At 37.8% G+C, this 18,674-nt stretch overlaps 1 protein-coding gene across 1 annotated transcript in view; it reads right to left on the minus strand.

Moving 5' to 3' along the window:
* Nucleotides 1-18,674, minus strand: part of ARHGAP18 (Rho GTPase activating protein 18) — a 136,270-nt gene that overhangs the window by 17,707 nt on the left and 99,889 nt on the right. Inside the window, exons 8-12 of the mRNA XM_068985063.1 lie at nucleotides 14,041-14,118; nucleotides 9,858-10,017; nucleotides 7,356-7,438; nucleotides 2,692-2,898; nucleotides 1,703-1,843 (exon numbers count right to left, since the gene is read on the minus strand). Coding sequence (XP_068841164.1) covers nucleotides 1,703-1,843; nucleotides 2,692-2,898; nucleotides 7,356-7,438; nucleotides 9,858-10,017; nucleotides 14,041-14,118 — 669 coding nt within the window. The remainder of the gene's footprint in view (nucleotides 1-1,702; nucleotides 1,844-2,691; nucleotides 2,899-7,355; nucleotides 7,439-9,857; nucleotides 10,018-14,040; nucleotides 14,119-18,674) is intronic.

Here is an 18,674-nt window from a genome sequence, read left to right on the forward strand (position 1 = left end):
CTCAGCCAGAAAAGAATCCACCTACAATGCAGGAGATCTAGGTTTGATCCCTGGGTTGGGAAGATCTCCTGGAGAAGGAATGGTTACCCACTCCAGTATTCTTGCCTGGAGAATTCCATGGACAGAGGAACCTGGCAGGCTATAATCCATGGGATCTCAAAGAGTTGGGCATGACTGAGTGACTAACACTCACACTTCACACAACTAAAAGAAATCCAATGCTATTTTTCTATAAATGACCAAATCATTTAAACATTTCATCTCCAAAAAATTAACATTTTAATTTCTGTCTAAAAGACTTATTAAAAAGGTACAGCACCAAGTCTGTTTTCTTAAACTGTTCCTCAGAGTATGACATTCAACTATCTCATTAAATATTAGTAAGACAAGAGTATAAAGTCACCTAAATTAATGTGAATAAGCAGGACTACAAAAAAGTTCACGTATTCATGATGTCCTTAGAAGTAACAAAACATTCTAAGTTAAATAAGAATATCTTAAAAATCCTTTCTAACCTGTATCATTTCTCAAAAAATACCATACTATGTACAACTCCCATTTATTAAATTTTACATTTTTAAGATACTACAAATTGACCAAAAAAAGTTTAATGTCAATAAAATGCTATTTTTTAAGAATGAGAGCTATAAATCAATAAAGGAGAAAAAAACATTTTTGTGTGTGATTACTGGATCCCTAAGTAGGCCAAAGCAGGAAAATCAGACAAAGGCTGGTAAGTGCATTTCCATATTATTCCACAAGATGTCAGCATGTAACTGAGGAACCTCAATGGTGGGGTGGTGGTGGAAGGGTGTCTTCACCATAAATAGAACAATAGAAACCCTTGCGTTTCATGTTCTTAAGTTAGAGCTTTCGTAACTCACTTCTAAATGTGTTTTCATGTACATTTCATTATTTTAGACCAGTTCTTAAGATATTGTTACAGAAGTTTATGATTACTAATATTTAGTTGCTGCTGCTGCTAAGTCGCTTCAGTCGTGTCCGACTCTGTGCGACCCCATAGACAGCAGCCCATCAGGTTCCCTGTCCCTGGGATTCTCCAGGCAAGAACACTGGAGTGGGTTGCCATTTCCTTCTCCAATGCATGAAAGTGTAAAGTGAAGTTTCCCTTTAAAAAATATTTTAATTTTCTGTGTTCCAACATAACTCTTTCCAAATTCTTATGACCCCATTAAGACCCTTTGAAGACTTACTGAAGTCCAGGGAGGATCTTAGGCACAACACCAATACTGACCTATTTGTTTTTCAGGGTTAGTTATTTTTCCCCCATTTTACAGATGAGAAAAGTGAAGAAAAGATCAGTGGTTCACACATGAGACTCTTTAGCCACTAAACATTATAACTGGTGGACAACTGCTATCTCCGTGTCATCTGTGTGTATACACGTGGGTGAGTGAGGGTGAGTGTGTGATGAGACATTCCTTTCTTGTTATCTTCCTTTGTTCTTTATCAACAAACTCACATGCTGAGTTACCAAGACCTGTGCAACTATCCCTACTTATTATTAGTACTAGTGAGCATAGTTACCCTTATTAATGCCTTTAACTTATAAACAGTACCAGTGCTTATCAAGTGTGTAGAAAGTCATACTATAAAACATTTAAAACTCTTTGTTGTATATATGATATTAAAACAGTACTGCAATCTGCATAAATACATATATCTTCAAATTGTTTCTTACATCATTTGCACTCTTATCTTGCTTTTCATATTTTTCTCGATCATAAGCCATTTTCTTCAGCAATTTCTTCATGGCTTTTTTATCTTTTCTATGATTTTCAGTGTTTTGCTTCCTCACTTGGTTGACAATAAACTTGGGAATCTATGGAGAAATGAAATTAAGTTTGGGGAGGAAAAAGAAGTAGCAACATTTTCAACTATTGAAATAATTATCTTTATTTCTTATATTTGGAGAGAAGCAAAAGTTTTATCTATTTGATAAGACTATGCAATTCATTAAATCTATGGGGAAAAGAATAGATCGTGTTACTCACCATGTGTTCAGAGCCTTCAGGTGATGCAAGTTACCACCCACTGTGTAAGGTTCAAAGAGAGGCTTGGTGAAGTTTAAGGACATAGTGGCCACTTCCTATGCCAAGACTGGAGACTGCCTGAGGTAACTGACCTCAACAGTTGGCCCCTTTGTATGGGGGCTTCCCTGCTGGCTCAGATGGTAAAGAATCTACCTGCAATGCAGGAGACTGGGGTTCGGTCCCTGGGTTGGGGAGACCCCCTGGAGAAGGGAATGCCTGAGGTAACTGGCATTAGGGGTCACCACCTCAATGGTTGGCCCCTTTAGGGTCTATCTATCTATACTCTTGCCTCTTTCACCTATAGACCTCTTCTAAACGTTAACCAGCTAGCCTCTCCTGTCAGAAGAGAAAGAAAAACTCACCAAGAGCTGATGGATGCCTAACAATAATCCAGGAAAAAGTAATCCTCAGAAATTCCATTAGCAAAAATAATATATTTTAGAAGTTACCAATTGAAACAATAAAATCATGTTGGCATTTTGAGAAATGAGATTTAAAACATTAGTTTTTTTTTAAACTGCATTTGAAATTACCTATATTGGTTACTTTTTTGCAGAGACTATAACAATATAAAAATAATAAAGACTTCAAGATCTAGATATTATCACATTAACAGAGCTTGAAAATGTATACTCACTGTCCACAGGAGTTTCTGATACTTAATCAGTAAGTGCATGATATTAGCTATCCCGGCTGCCATTACGAATTCTCGCTGTTCGCCGGCCTTCAAACCCAATGAGTGATACATGAAGAGGTTTGGGGCCATGACCATTGCTACGTTCATGACCGTCATCTTATTTTTCTCTTTATTGTCTACGACTCTTTGGAGAAATTCAAGCAGGGCCTGAAACAGAAATGGCTCTTTGAGATCTGTGTCATACATGAAGATAAGAGATTAAAGCACTGTAGCACATGAGATTTTCATTTACTTAAAAAAAATAACTCAAGTTGAACATAACCACAGTCAGCTGGCCACATCCAGTGGGCCTTGTCCTCAAAGCTGCTCCATTGGTTAACACACCCTGAGGTGGTGCTGTGTGTCTGCTAAGGACTATGGCCCCGGGGAATGATGCAAGAGACACACATCTGAGCTGCCGGTGGAGAGAGGAATGGAGAAGCATCAGACCGCGTCCCTACAAAGCCATGGAGCACTGAAAAAATAGTTAAAATATCAAACAAATATTCACTTTGCAGGAAGTGCTGTACCTTATCTCTACGAATTAAAATTTTTAAAAAAGAAAAGAAAAACCTTAAAAGGATTCATTCCATCTCAGTTGCATTTGTTTAAAGGGATTCAGTAGCTGGCTGACATGAAATCCAAAAAGAATGGAGACTCTGATGGGGAGGAGGGGGAATAGCTAGAGACAAAAAGGAGAGAATTGAAAAAAAAAAATGAAAAGCAGCTTTTCACCAGACCAAGCTAGTTTATGCTCAGTTTTATGCCACCCACTTCCCATCTCTATCATCAATACTTAAGTCTCCTCCGAGCCCCTCCTCCACAACAACCACAGGCAGCTTAGACTACCCTTCTGCCAGGACAGAAAGCTTCCAGTTCTTCTGCAAATCAATTTTGGTCTAAACCATTAACAAAAATAACTGCACAGATAGTCAATGATATCTATGAGCAAGGCATTGTTTTAAGAACTTCATAGACATCATTTCACTTAATCCCGGTTGGAAATAGAAGCTGTACCGATTTCCATCATACAGATGAGAAAACAACATCTAAGAGAATGGATGTAACTTACCCGATGTCATAGAGTGAGCAAATGGAGGAGAAGTAACTTAATTGCCTATCTATCTGGCTTTGTTTCTGAACCCTTAACTATTAAAAGAAGCAGGTTTTCATATTTAGCCTAAAATTCCTACGTAAAAAAGGCCAAATAAACTATGCCAAAATGGAAAAACAACAACAACAACAACAACAAAAAACTATTCTTCTCTCACAAAATTTTTAGGGGAAAAAAAATTCCTGTAAGCTCAATCTTGAATCCAGTTTATCTGTTATATAGACTCTCAAAGTTTGAAACAAACTAAAGGCATAGCCTTACTATCTAACAATGAGATTCATGTATCTAATTTTTGATCCAGTGCTCAGAAAGTTAAACTGTAATCTAAGAATAAGGTTATATAGAAACAATACCGTCTCAAATGAGAACAAAAGATTAATTGGTAAAGTTTGGAAAAAAATATTTAATTTTGTTCCAGAGACCAGAATAATTATTCAGGGAACAGTGTCTTTCTTTACAAGCATAAATTACAGAGTTTAGGTAATAAACCACTTAAACGTGGTGTGCATAATGCAATAGTAATCAAAATACTACTATCAGATATTAGAATGTTATGTGTATAGATATAAAACTAATAAAATGTTAGCCTAGGCTTTGCTGAAAGAACTTCATCTTTGGATGTATTGTCACTACATCTGATCTATAAAAGTACTTTTCTTAAAGTACTTTTCTTAAAAGTATCTATCACCAGGACTTTCCTGGGTCCAGTGGTTAAGACTCCATGCTTCCAATGCAGGGGGTATAGGTTCGATCCCTAGTCAGAGAACTAAGATCCCACATGTGGCAGAGTACAGCCGAAAAAAAAAAAGTATCTATCACCAGTCTGGTGTTATATAAATGTCACTGGACCTACTCTCTGAAAACTCAGTTTGAGTCTCAGTACAGTTAGTTGACTTCCCTGGTGGCTCAGACGGTAATGCGTCTGCCTGCAATGCGGGAGACCCGGGTTCGATCCCTGGGTTGGGAAGATCTCCTGGAGAAGGAAATGGCAATCCACTCCAGTACTATTGCTTGGAAAATCCCATGGACAGAGGAGCCTGGTAGGCTACAGTCCATGGGGTTGCAAAGAGTCAGACACAACTGAGCAACTTCACTTCACTTCACTTCACAGTTAGTTACTAATCAGCTCTGTGCGATCTTAGGGTAAACCTTTTAGAATCCCGTTCCTTAAAGTCTTCTTATTCATAAAATGGGAATACTAATTTCCTAGCCTGCCAAGATTAAGCAACAAAATATATACAATGAATTTGCTGAAACTACAAAAAAGATAAATGCTTATCAATAATAACATTAACATGGATTCCCCACTGTTAACATTAGTCTTTGTTATTCCTCCAAGTCAAAGGTTGGTTTGATTACTAGTTCAAATGCACATAATCCAAGGTTAAAAAAAAAAAATCCTGGTCAACAAGTTGCCTAAAGACATCTGTTGCCTTAGATTTAAACTAGGACATAGGGTTTAACATGGTCCCTCCAAACCCTTAGATGTGCTGTAGAAATAGTCTATACAAGTCATGTATATGATCCTATCCCTCCAAATGCCAATAGAAAGAGTGGCATAATTGGAAAAATTGAGGAAGTTTGCATTAAGCTTCCTGAAATCATTTTGTGATGAATTTCCCTTCTCTTTTAGAGAAGTAAATTCAAATGGTTTATTCTCTTGTATGCATGCTATACTTGTTTCAGCATTTCTGTTATTAGACATGTTGTTGAAACCTTTATCAGATCTGGCTAATTAAACTACTAAAGCTTAAGTAAATTAATAAAATTGTTTGGCAATTTCCAATTTTTTACCCCAAGAAAGTATTTTCCACTTACTTACATAATTGTGCTCCAGTAACTTTATGTCCTAAAAGTAAAACTAAAATTAAAAAAATATATATACACTCTTTAACAGATTTTGTCTTAAAAGAATGTGCCTGGGGTTTAAAGGCAAAATCCAAGAATGAGTTCTGGGCCAACCTTGCCCAGTAGTAACCATATTGGAATAACTGTTTCCTCCACTACTAGTTGAACTCTTTTGAAAGTAGGCATATTTTAAGTAACTCATGTGTCTTTCGATTTCCATTTTATATTGGCCATTCACAGGGCCATCACACAGATAGGCACCTTTATGTGAATCAGAAAAAAGATGGACTAAATTCCTCTTTCTGGGTAGTTGATGAACTGTAACAAGGGCATGGCTGACAAGCAGAGAACAGACTGAAAATCAGTCCCCACCTCATCCTGGGCCCTATTTTAGCCACAGTCTACCCACCCATATACAGCAGCCTTGGTCACATGATGCTTGAATGCAACCCTTCCTGGAGCTGGCCTCTGTCTCCAAAACCAAACCAAACCTATTCTCAGCTACTCACAAAGTTAATCAGTGAAGTGAAAGATTATTTTCTGACTTAGTAAAGGGAACAACTCATTGGAAGTTCTCTTTCAGCGATGTAATGTTTCATTCCAGCAATCCTCATCAACTGCTTCAGGCAGAAAAGTTGAGTATTGACATTTACTACAAGGGCATGGAATTTGCTCACCTGGTTTCAGTTCAAGGAGTCTTAATGAGGTACAGAAAAACATTTCCAAGGTTTACCAACTGGTGGTTTTGTTTTCTCAACAGGAAATTTTTTGACGTGATTCTTTTTCATTTTAAATATAAGGAACTATAGAGGGTAAATGGGCAAGGGTTGCACCCTTACTTGTATAAAAAAATTTTTACTTGTATAAAAAAACTGTTCCTTTTTAAGGTAACAGTAAAACATAAGGTAGATGTGCTTTCTAAATTAAATTTTTTTCTAAGAGTTTATAATTAAACCTTTTTTAACTACTCTAAAATTTTTTGCCATTAAGGAAAACTAATCAATGTGGACCAATTCACTGATTATTATGAAAGCTTCTGATGATACATAATAAATGGTATTTAATCATATGACTATCAGACCAAATCACTGTAAAATGATGATATAGATCGGAAACTCAGGGTAAGCCCTTAGAGAAATGACTAGAATTTGAGTTGGTTTATCTTTTGACTAATCAAACATTTCAAGTTCATCATTATGACTTACTTCAAACTCTACTGCTTGGAACTACAAACACATGCAACATCTTTATGCAGCAATATTTGGTGAGCTTTAGGAGTTCCTTTTTAAACATTCAATTTTTACCTTACTAGTACATGCTCACTAAATAAAACTGGAAAATAGAGGAATAATAGAAAGAAGAAAAAAATAAAATACATTCATGTTTTTTATTAACAAATGAACCTCAATCACCTGTAGAAGAAATGTTATAGTTGAAAAAAAGACCAAAAAAAAAAAAAAAAACCTAATGATACTATTAACATGACTAAGCCGGGTAATAAATTAATAGAGTTAACGACTTTCACCATCTCTCCTTAAAAACAAGTCTTCACTTTATAGACAACTACTAACATTTCCACAATAACATTATTTTGTTTTGCCACAAATAAGGAAAAATGACTCTTAGTTCTGAGGGATATTTAGCGTAAATGAAACCAGCTGACCTTGAGTGTGTCTCTGTTTGCTTCAGGCAGGAGGATGACAAGAAGGTTCAAAGCCTGCAGTTGTTGCTTCCTGGTTGGAAGATCTGCAGACAGATTAAATACATCTGAATGCTTGTCTTTACCAAATACTTCTCTTTACTTTCTTTTTCTGTTTTGCAAGAAAAAAGTTATTTGGCATAAACATCACTGTGAAATGTGAGACACAATGAGTGAGCAGTAAGCCTTGTTGAGAGTGTGTGTGGGGGAGATCAAGAGAAGCAGCTGTTAAAGTAGAGCTTTCTCTTTCTCGGAATGCTCACTTCCAACTGTGAGCGTATGACGGAGGCCTTATGTTTGCAGACACACAACAGTGCTTTGGAAATAATTTTAACTTCTGCATGATAATTATTCCCCAACGAAAAAGCAGAGATTGGACCTTTTATAAAACAGTGTCAGAGTGCACCTGTAACAGTGAAGCTTCTCATGGTGAGTGAACAAATTATGTGGTATCCATGGTTAAAAGCTAAAACAAAGCGTGGAACACAATAAGTGTTCAATAAGTATTTGTGGAATGAATAAGAAAACCAATCAGCAATGAGAGAGTTGAAGAGGTACATTATTATTATTGATATTTCCTATTTTCAGTACCCCCATCCCAATAAGTAAAACTCGTGGATATCTGGAATCATTCTTGCTTTTACTTCTCAGGGATAAATTTGGTCCTTCAATCCATATCTAAGGACTATATATGCAAAATAGCACAACTTAACCATTAAAAAACATTTTAAATGACAATTTCAGTCATATTTCCCCCAAAATTCTAAATAAATGATATGATGATATCATTTAAAATATCCCCCCCCAAAAAAAATAAAAAATAATAATAAAATAAAATATCCCTATCCTTAAATGAGATAAGCCATGGAAACATCTCAATATGACATGCTTTAAGAATAGCCTGGAACATAATGGAATAATATTCAGTAAAAAAAAAAAAAATCTGGCCATTTTCAACAACATGGATGAACCTTGAGTGCATTATGCTAAGTGAAATAAGATGGAGAAAGACAAATATGTTATGATCTCACTTATATATAGAATCTAAAACAAAAACAAAACAGCTCACATATATACAGAGAACAGATTGGTGGAACAATCTGAACCACCATAGGTATCGGGGTCAGGCCAGGAAATGGCTAAAGGCAGACAAAAGGTACAAACTTCCAATTACAAAATAAGTAAGTCTCAGGGAAATAATGCAAGCGTGGCAACCGCGGCTTTCCAAGTGGCTCAGTGGTAAAAGAATTCACCTGCCAATGCAAGAGCCGCAGGAGACATGGGTTTGTTCCCTGGGTCAGGAAGAGCCCCTGGAGGAGGGCATGGCAATCCATTCCTTGTATTCCCTGTATTCTTGCCTGGAGAATCCCCTGGGCAGAGGAGTCTGGCGGACCACAGTCCATAGTGTAGCAAAAAGTAAGACACAACTGAGTGACTATGCATCAGACTATGCGTGGCAACTATAGTTACTACTCTATTACATACTTTAAAGTTACTAAGAGTAGATCTTTAAAGTTCTCATTACAAGAAAACATTTTTCTATAATTATGAATGGTTACAGATGTTAAGTAGACATTCTGATCACTTTTCAATGCATGCGAATAACAAATATTGTACATGTGAAACTACTATATTGTATGTCAGTATACTTCAATTAAAAAAAAGAATAGCCTGGAAAAGTTCGGGTTGACACTGCAGTTCAGCATAATCATTAACAGTGCTTCTCTTTCACTCTCAAAAGTGTCCCAATTTGGAAGTTAAAGTATGGCTTGGTCACTAGAATGTGGTGACAGCATTTTTCCTTTTTTGATGGTCTCTATGACTAAAAGGGATAATTATGCCAGTACATGAACCTCATCAGATCTCTCTGTTCACTGGAAAGGAACTGAGAACTATTCAAGATGTTAATTTGGAGCCTGCCCAAGACCACAAAATGGAAAGACAAGAATCTGTTGCCCCTCCGACCAACGAAGCAGTCAAATGATTTGTTCCATGTTCCTGCATGACAATTTCAAAAGCTAATTTTTCAGGAAATAATCACAGAGTCTGTCACATCTCCTTGTGCTTTTATGATAACTGTTAATCCACAGCTTCTCTGGTAAGTGTTGCTTTTAACACTTGGCAAGAAAAATGTATCAGAAAGCTTACGTGATTCATTCTATTAAAAAATAAATGTGAGGTTTCCAGCTTTTAATATGAAAACACATACACTGTATTGCTTAAAGGGCACATAATTAATCCGCACCTGAAGAGATATGGATAGATCTGTTATCTATTCACTCCTACATGTATACTTATAAAGGAAAAGAAAACATCGAGTGGCATTTTATTACTCATTGACATCAATGAGTCAGTGTGTCTACCCAAATATATCTGGTTATATTCTTCACAAAGCAAAATGTCATTAAAGCAATTAATATGGATGGCACTGACTCAAGGATTGCTTCAAAGAGGGGTGGGACTTACTCTGGACAGCCTGGAAAGCTTTGAGATATTCTACACTGAGCAGTGGCTGGGGCAGCTCCCGGATAAAGAGCTTCAGCAGGCTGGCGGCATCATGCTGCTTGACACTTTCCCAATTAAAAGTCCCTTCATAGAACTTTGCTTCTAGTTCTTGGCAAAGATTCTGAAAGGCAGAAGAGAGAAAGGGAAAAAAAAAAAAAGCTACCAATAAGTTGATTTATTTTTCCTTGCTGAGACTGATATACTTCCCACTTCAGAAGAGATTTTACTCTTTTGTGGCTTTTTATTATTTGCTTTTTTAATATTTATTTATTAATTTGGTTGCATGAGGTCTTTCGTTGCAGTGTGGAGGCTCTGTAGTTGTGGCTGGCAAGCTTAGTTGCCACGACATGGGGGAATCTTAGTTCCCCAACCTGTGTCCTTTGCATTGCAAGGCTGGTTCTTAACCACCAGACCACCAGGGAAGTCCCAAGATGTTACTTTTTTGAAAAGACATCTGAAACTACTAAAGGCCAACACTTCTCTATTACTCAGAAAAATATTCCTTCTCCTACCCCAAGTGTAATTCATCAATGAAAATGATACCTAAGGTCTAGAATTCCAAAACTTTACACATTTTCCAGGATAGGCAACAAACCTTAAGCAGTAGAGGCTGAAATAAAAGAACAGTTAAAACAGACTTTACACTTGGGGGCTTTACTTAGATACTATAATTTTTCACCAACTTAAAAAAAATTATTTAAAGAAAAAGTCTGTGCTTTATTTAGAAGTACATTATATAACAAAATACTTAATCAACCTATGGACCTAAAGCAAAAGACCACCTCTGATTAGTCACCTCTGGGAAATGGAAGACCAAGTTCCATAGCAAATGAGGTACGAAAAATACATTAGTATACCCCGTCTTACACGCATAGGGTGTCAGTGACCCAGCCATCCTGCTGCCAGCTGCAAAAAACAGCTGGAGTCCTTGTGGAATTAGAAGTACCTAATTCATTTACCTCAAGGACTCCACAAAATCTGCCAGACAAATTATTAATAATAAATCAGTTTTGTTTCATAATTACTATTTTCTATATGCTTTTCCACTGTGGCATAAATCCTATTATAATAGAAACCCTTCCAAGTTCCTGTCACTCCCTTCTAATATTTGAAACCGTTCTCCCAAGAAATGTTCTTTGTTCTCCTGTAAGGTGAATTTATTACACTCTCTCTTCCCAACACAATTCCATCCTCTACCCTACTTATTTTTTGTAATCAGTGAAATACACAAAGGCAAACCTAGAAATGGGGGGAAAGAAAGGCAGGAGGAGAGAGGGATGAAAGAAGGGAGGGGGGAAGCAGATGGGGAGGAAGGGACGGAAGGAAAGAACGCCTGTGGAAGAGGGAGAAAGAGGGCGAGAGAACAAAGAAGAGGGAAAAGAGAGCGAAGAGAAGAGGAGGAGGAGGAGAGGATGGAAGGGGAGGGAAAGTCCAAGAAATTTGGTGGGGAAGGAAGAAGAATGACAACCCTAAATTTTGCATGTCATCTTTACATTATGTACAAAACAGAGACCAGCTGCCGTATCATTCAGTCTGTGATAACAGGCTGTGTTGAGCCAGTTGACCTTCTGAGAAGTTACATGTAGTTGAATTCACTCCGTTGCCAGTGATCTGGTCAAAATGTGAAATCCACATTACATCCATCCTTGTGTACTTAAGTAAACATGTTTATGATTCTCCTGAGTTGGCCATCACCTTTTGCTAACGCAGGACATGAACAGTGATGTGGGAACCAGTGTTCTTGCTAAGATGGGTAGAATGGAGTCATGTAACTGGGCTCTGAGAGACTCTTTGTTAGAGAATGTATTTCTCGACAGGACTCATCTCCCAGTCACACACACTGTTCCTGATTGACTGGTGGTGAAACTGCCTCAGGTGTCAGCAAATGAAGTGAGACAGTGGCCACGTATCAAAATTACAAGAGCACCTGAACAGTTTTGGGGACCTCTGTGCATCAGACCCAGGGGATGCAAGTTGAATGACTTTTGTGAGCAGGGTATATATATACCAGTTCAGTTCAGTTCAGTCGCTCAATAGTGTCCAACTCTTTGCAACCCCATGGATTGCAGCATGCCAGGACTCTCTGTCCATCACCAACACCTGGAATTTACCCAAACTCATGCCCGTTGAGTTGGTGATGCCATCCAATCATCTCATCCTCTGTAGTCCCCTTCTTCTCCCACCTTCAATCTTTCCCAGCATCAGGGTCTTTTCAAATGAGTCAGCTCTTCGCATCAGGTGGCCAAAGTATTGGAGTTTCAGTTTCAACATCAGTCCTTCCAATGAACACTCAGGACTGATCCCCTTTAGGATGGACTGGTTGGATCTGCTTGTAGTCCAAGGGACTCTCAAGAGTCTTCTCCAACACCACAGTTCAAAAGCATCAATTCTTTGGCGCTCAGCGTTCTTTATAGTCCAACTCTTACATCCATACATGACTACTGGAAAAACCATTGCCTTGACTAGATGGACCTTTGTTGGCAAAGTAATGTCTCTACTTTTTAATATGCTGTCTAGGTTAGTCATAACTTTCCTTCCAAGGAATAAGCACCTTTTAATTTCATGGCTGCAGTCACCATTGGCAGTGATTTTGGAGCCCCCCAAAATAAAGTCTGACATTGTTTCCACCGTTTCCCCAACTATTTCCCATGAAGTGATGGGACCAGATGCCATCATCTTAAGTTTTCTGAATGTTGAGCTTTAAGGCAATTTTTTCACTCTCCTCTTTCACTTTCATCAGGAGGCTCTTTAGTTCTTCTTCACTTTCTGCCATAAGGGTGGTGTAATCTGCATATCTGAGGTTATTGATATTTCTCCCGGTAATCTTGATTCCAGCTTGTGCTTCATCCAGCCCAGCATTTCTCATGATTTATCAGGTTACTCAAATTCAATTAAACTGAGATCACAGTGTGGTAAGAGCCATGTAAGCCGAAACTAGTGCTTTAAACTGAAGAAGCTTAACAAAATCAGCAAGTGATGCAAACTGTGGAATCTTGGCACAGACCTGGCACTGCCATGGCCACGACTGGCCAGGAGAGTGTACATCCACCAAGAGTCTTTTCTTCCTGATCTAACTCTAAAGAGCTCATACAGGATACATCTTGAGGAGATGAACAGGGAATATCTTTTCCCTTTATCCTATTTTTTCTTGGATTTACAAATTCAGGAAGACAAACTACTGGATGTGGCCAGTGACTTGTGTTATCTTTCTAGAACTAGAGCTGAATTTGGAGGATAAGGGTTAAGGAGGTTGTTAATGACTGATAATCAAAAAATTCCCTAGATAAGTTTTCCAGATAGAGCTACAATTCCAAGTATGAAATCCCCATAAAATGAAAATCCCTGGAGATGCACATTCCATCTACATCATCTGCAGGGTAATTCTACTTAGACCAAGCATTCATTGGATATTGGATTCCCCAGAGCAGGAGTCAGGAACAGAGAAAGGAGGAGGACACACAGTATCCTAGGAAAGTGGGAAAGAAACGTCATCTTGAGAAAAAAGAAAGAAGGGGAGTGAGAAAGGGGGTTCCAACTGGAAAGCCTGGGAATCCCCTTGACTCATTCACAAGCCAGACTCAGGCTACCCTTGGATCCAGTGAGCCAAGGAACTGGGACAGCCAGGAGTGGTTAAGACAATCTCATTTTGCCAGCTCACTAAGACCGACAATGTACAGAGATTAATGTCAAGTCCCCTACTTTGCCCACCTGGTGGAGTTTACCATCCTGCCCTTTAAAACAGAAAAAGAAATAAATCTCACACTGTTACTCATGCAGACTGTCAGCAGTCCTCTTAGTATTTTGACTCATCATGTTCTCTCTCCATCAGCAGGACAGAACTGCTCTTGTCTTCTGCTTGTTTACTTTTGTTCCTATTTTATATTGCACAGTTGGAGAGTAATAAGAGAGCCTCTTTATTTATCACAGTATTGTTACTGGTAATAGGGTGATTTTGAAAAAAAAAGTCAAAATTTACAATCAGAAGAGACTGTAGAAAAGCTAATAGAAACTGAATGTTAACATGTTTTTATGTTTTTTCATCTTCTAAAATGGGAAGAAAGAGTGGGGAGGACAACTGAGCTTTGCAGATGCAAAAAAGTTTAATTAAACAAAGTTATTTACATGAGTAGAACCAAGAAATCACCTTGATTCGAACAGCAGCTCCAGGGATTCTTAAGAGACCTTCGGTTTCCAAACCTCCCTCTTCAATGCGAGAAATCAGCTGTGTATAAACAGAAGGACATTCTGATTTTGGCATTCTTAATAAGCACAGTCTCAAAGTTAACATCTCCTTCATACATACATAAATAAAAACTGAATACAGTGACATGTTAACGGGATTTCACTAAGTTTTGAATGCTATGGCACAATCACTACTCATCTTTAAGCCAATATATCCGAAAACTTTAGTTCTAATTTGGAAAAAGCTGGGTCCTTTGGAACAAAAGTATGTAACTTTACACAACACCTGCAATATCCCAGATAGAAACTGACCCATGTTCACTGTTTAAAAGTAACTAAGACGATTCATTTCTTCTGCTTTTTCAGAAACACACATTCTGCAATCAAATAAATCTTATGAAATTACATAATTTGCATATTTACACCTCTTTTTCAGTGTGTTCAAAGAAAAAATTGTTTATAAAAGAAGGGAAAAAAAAACTGCTTGCAAATATTCATTTTTAGGCTTTAAGCTTTTGGTGGTAAACTTAAATAAAAAAAAAGTTTTGGTATGGGGTTTCTAAATCATACCTGATGAATACACACAGATCTCAATTTTTTTGTTTGTTTGTTTTAATAAGGCAGAAACCCACAAGAATAAGAAAATGGAGAAATTTCAATGGAAATTGAAACACTGGAAGCTAGGAAGTGGTTAGTTTCTTGGCAGAGACTTTCAATTGGAATATGCATTCCCTGGGCAGTACGCAAATGGTTTTTAGGGGGTACTTGACTATTTTAGCTTTCTTTGTGGCTCAGTTGGTAAAGAATCCACCCGCAATGTGGGAGACCTGGGTTCAATCCCTGGGTTGGGAAGATACCCTGGAGAAGGGAAAGGCTCCCCACTCCAGTATTCTGGCCTGGAGAATTCCATGGACTGTATGGTCCATGGGGTCGCAAAGAGTCGGACACAACTGAGCAACTTTCACTTGACTATTTTAAGGGCTTCCCTGGTGGCTCAGATGGTAAAAAATCCACCTGCAATGTGGGAGACCTGGGTTTGATCCCTGGATTGGGAAGATCCCCTGGAAAAGGGACTGGCAACCCACTCCAGTATTCTTGCCTGGAAAATTCCATGGACCAAGGAGCCTGGCGGACTACAGTCCATGGGGTTGCATTATTGAGCGACTTTCACTTTTCACTGACTATTTCAAAAAATCAATTTCCTTGTTCTCAATTTAAATATAAGGAATTGCTAGCATCATATAGGCTTTCCTTACCATCCATTCCCCTCCTTTCACAATAGCCTTCTTCTAAAAGACAAACCTACTTTTCTCTCAGCCCCAAACTTACTATAATACCCTCTGCATACCCTGAGGCACAACATCTTCCAGAGTGCCAAAACATTATAAAATTTTAATTTTTTTTTTTTTTTCAGAGAAACCTCCTTAATGATTTACCAAGGCTTTATAAATAACATGCTGCTGCTGCTGCTGCTGCTAAGTCGCTTCAGTCGTGTCTGACTCTGTGCGACCCCATAGACAGCAGCCCACCAGGCTCCCCTGTCCCTGGGATTCTCCAGGCAAGAACACTGGAGTGGGTTGCCATTTCCTTCTCCAATGCATGAAAGGGAAAAGTGAAAGTGAAGTCGCTCAGTTGTGTCCGACTCTTAGCGACCCCATGGACTGCAGCCCACCAGGCTCCTCTGTCCATGGGACTTTCCAGGCAAGAGTACTGGAGTGGGGTGCCATTGCCCTCTCCATATAAATAACATAAAGCTTACTACTGTCCCCATCCTTATAAAAATGTCTATTAGGAGCAAAGCATGGCATCATGAATGAAGTCTTTTGACCTTTATCTGCTGCTGCTAAGTCACGTCATGACCTTTATCTAGATGTTCTGAAATATGATTTATTGTAGCACATAGACACTGGAATAGGGCACAATTGTTCCTCCATGACCCCACCACTTATATTCCTGGATTATGGCCAAAGTCTGTACTAAGAACAAAGCAAAGAGTAGTCTCCCAAGAAGTTATTACTGATTGAAAATAGAAGCACTGAATTTCAAAAATTCAACTGGAATGATTTTTGAGACATTTTTCAAGTTACACTGGATAAAAACTCATGGGGAAAAAAATCTTTAAATGAATCATTTTAGATTAGATGAACATTATTCAATAAAGTATTTAAAACTAAATATATCAAATAATACCCATGTGACATTTATTCAACATACTAGCAATTTGTTTTATTTCATCTTATAAAATGTTTAAAATATTCTATTAACAAAAAATAAAACTGCATGCCAGTAGCTGGATCAAATTAGTTCTTAGCAATAAGACAAATTTTGCTTTTATTAAATACACAGGCAAAACTGATGATTTCTAAATAACTGAACAAGAATAATTTTTACATTTTTATATTTTACTGTTTTTTTTTATTATTCTCTAATGCTGAATACTAGCATTCAACAGAGAATGTATATATACACTGTCATTTTTCTCATTATTTCTCACTTTGAGAATAACATATTTTAGCTACATTCTACTGTCATTGTTAAAATACAAATAATGCTTTATTATGAAAATATGATTTACTAATTTGCCAGAATTTTGCCATAGATAAAAGTTAAGAATATTTCTATTTCTCCAGTGCTTTTGGGAATATGGTTTAAACAGTGTGTTTCTAAGGTGTAGGGTGGGTGGCGTGGAGTGGCATGGGGAACTAGATACAATTTATAGATATTAGATAAGCTTTGTTAAAGCCTCTTTGAGATATATTTCTCAATATCTGATAAAATATAATCTGTTAAGACTGAGAATAAAAAGTTTTACAAATCAGTGGTTTTCAATTCTTTCCTTTCAATAAAATTAAGGAAGTACCTAATTGCATTGTCAGATGATAAATTAAAAAATACTTTTCAGGATAGATCACAGCGATTTTTTTTTTTGCTTATCATCCAGAGGGGATACTAACAGATGAGTGTTATCTAATAGAAAGCTCTTTATATTCTTTTTTATTTTTTATATGAACCCAAAATCTTTAAGCCTCTTATCCAAAGATTTCAAACTGGTAGGTAGTCTGAGTCTCTAAAAAGTCTGAAGAGACCAAAAATGTAAACTAACTAAATATGAAAACAATGTCAAGAGAAAATGATAGAGGACTAGATGCAATCCCGAGTCTGACCAGGAGGCAACACTGACTTCTGTTGGGACCAATGCTTGCTCTTTGCTGATGTGATGGTGAATCTGATGTGTCAACTGGGCTGGGCTACAGTACCCAGCTATTTAGTCAAATACCAGTCTAGATGTTGCTGTGAAGGCGTTTTTCAGATGCGATTAACATTTAACCTGTAGACTTTGAGTGAAGCACTACTTTCCATAATGTGAGTGGGCCTCATCCAGTCAGATGAAGGCTGTAAGAACCCGGACTGAGGTTCCCCAAAGCAGCACAATTCTGCCTCAAGATGCAACACAGAAACTCCAGAGGAGTTTCCACCTGCAGAGTTTAGACTCGACCCTGAAATGTTAACCCTTGTCTGTGTTTCCAGCTTGCTGTACATAATTCAGACTTGACAGGCCCCACAATTGCAGAAGCTAATTCTTTAACATATAATAAATCTCTCTCTCCCCACCCCTGACCCCGAGAGAGAGACAGATGCTCAATAAATATTATTGAATAAGTGAATGAAGGAAAGCGTGTGTGTGTGTGTGTGTGTGTGTGTGTGTGTGTGTGTGTGTGTATGTGTGGTGCTGCATGTATCTCTCTCTCCCCCTCCCCAACACACACTCATTCCTTCATTTACTTAGTAAGATTTATTGAGCATCTCTCTCAAGAGAGAAAGAGAAATCTCCTACTGATACACTGGAAAAGGGTCCTACTGAGATCCATGCTTTGTCCATCTGCATAAGTAACTCACACCATTTACTGCCATTAAAAGAACTTGAATCTATGGTCTCCATTTATAAGCATCTCTCTGGTTATCACAGACACCATGAACAACTATCCACACAGACACAGGTTCTGCAGGTAATGACTGGAGGAAGCTGGTGAGTAGAACAAGCTGTCTACGACAAAGTCCATCAGGAGAAACACTGAGACACAGGTTTGGATGTAATGGTGATTATGAGGAATGAAGAAATCAGAGCTTAGTATTAATAGGTAAGATAGTAAATGACTGGCTTAGAATAATGGAAGAATTGGTGCCAAGTAGATTAAGCTTAAGTATTAAATGGCTTTGTTGAGCCAAACAACTGAGAACATTACTACTGCCATTCTTGCTACCCATGAATTTTCAGAAACTGAGATGCTTGAGCTGTTGTAAAATCTGCGTCTTGGGTAGCCCACAACTAATGTGACTAGCCTTCCTCAGGGGTATTCCCTGTCTTTTATCCAATGTAATCTGTGTTTCTGAACAATGATGGCTCAGAGGTTAGACTGAAACTTTTATATTGTCATAGATAATCCCCTTATGAATAATTGAGTGTTGGCTACACAAGTGACTTTATAGTTTAGCAATCATTTTCTAATTCTACTTTATGGTTTCTCTGCCTACTTTGGAAGAAGGCACTAGTAAATTAAATTGGACATCCTCACTGTAAATAGGAAAGCTTGGAAA

The sequence above is a fragment of the Capricornis sumatraensis genome, chromosome 13 (genome assembly GCF_032405125.1).
Source record: "Capricornis sumatraensis isolate serow.1 chromosome 13, serow.2, whole genome shotgun sequence".
Classification (NCBI taxonomy): Eukaryota; Metazoa; Chordata; class Mammalia; order Artiodactyla; family Bovidae; genus Capricornis; species Capricornis sumatraensis.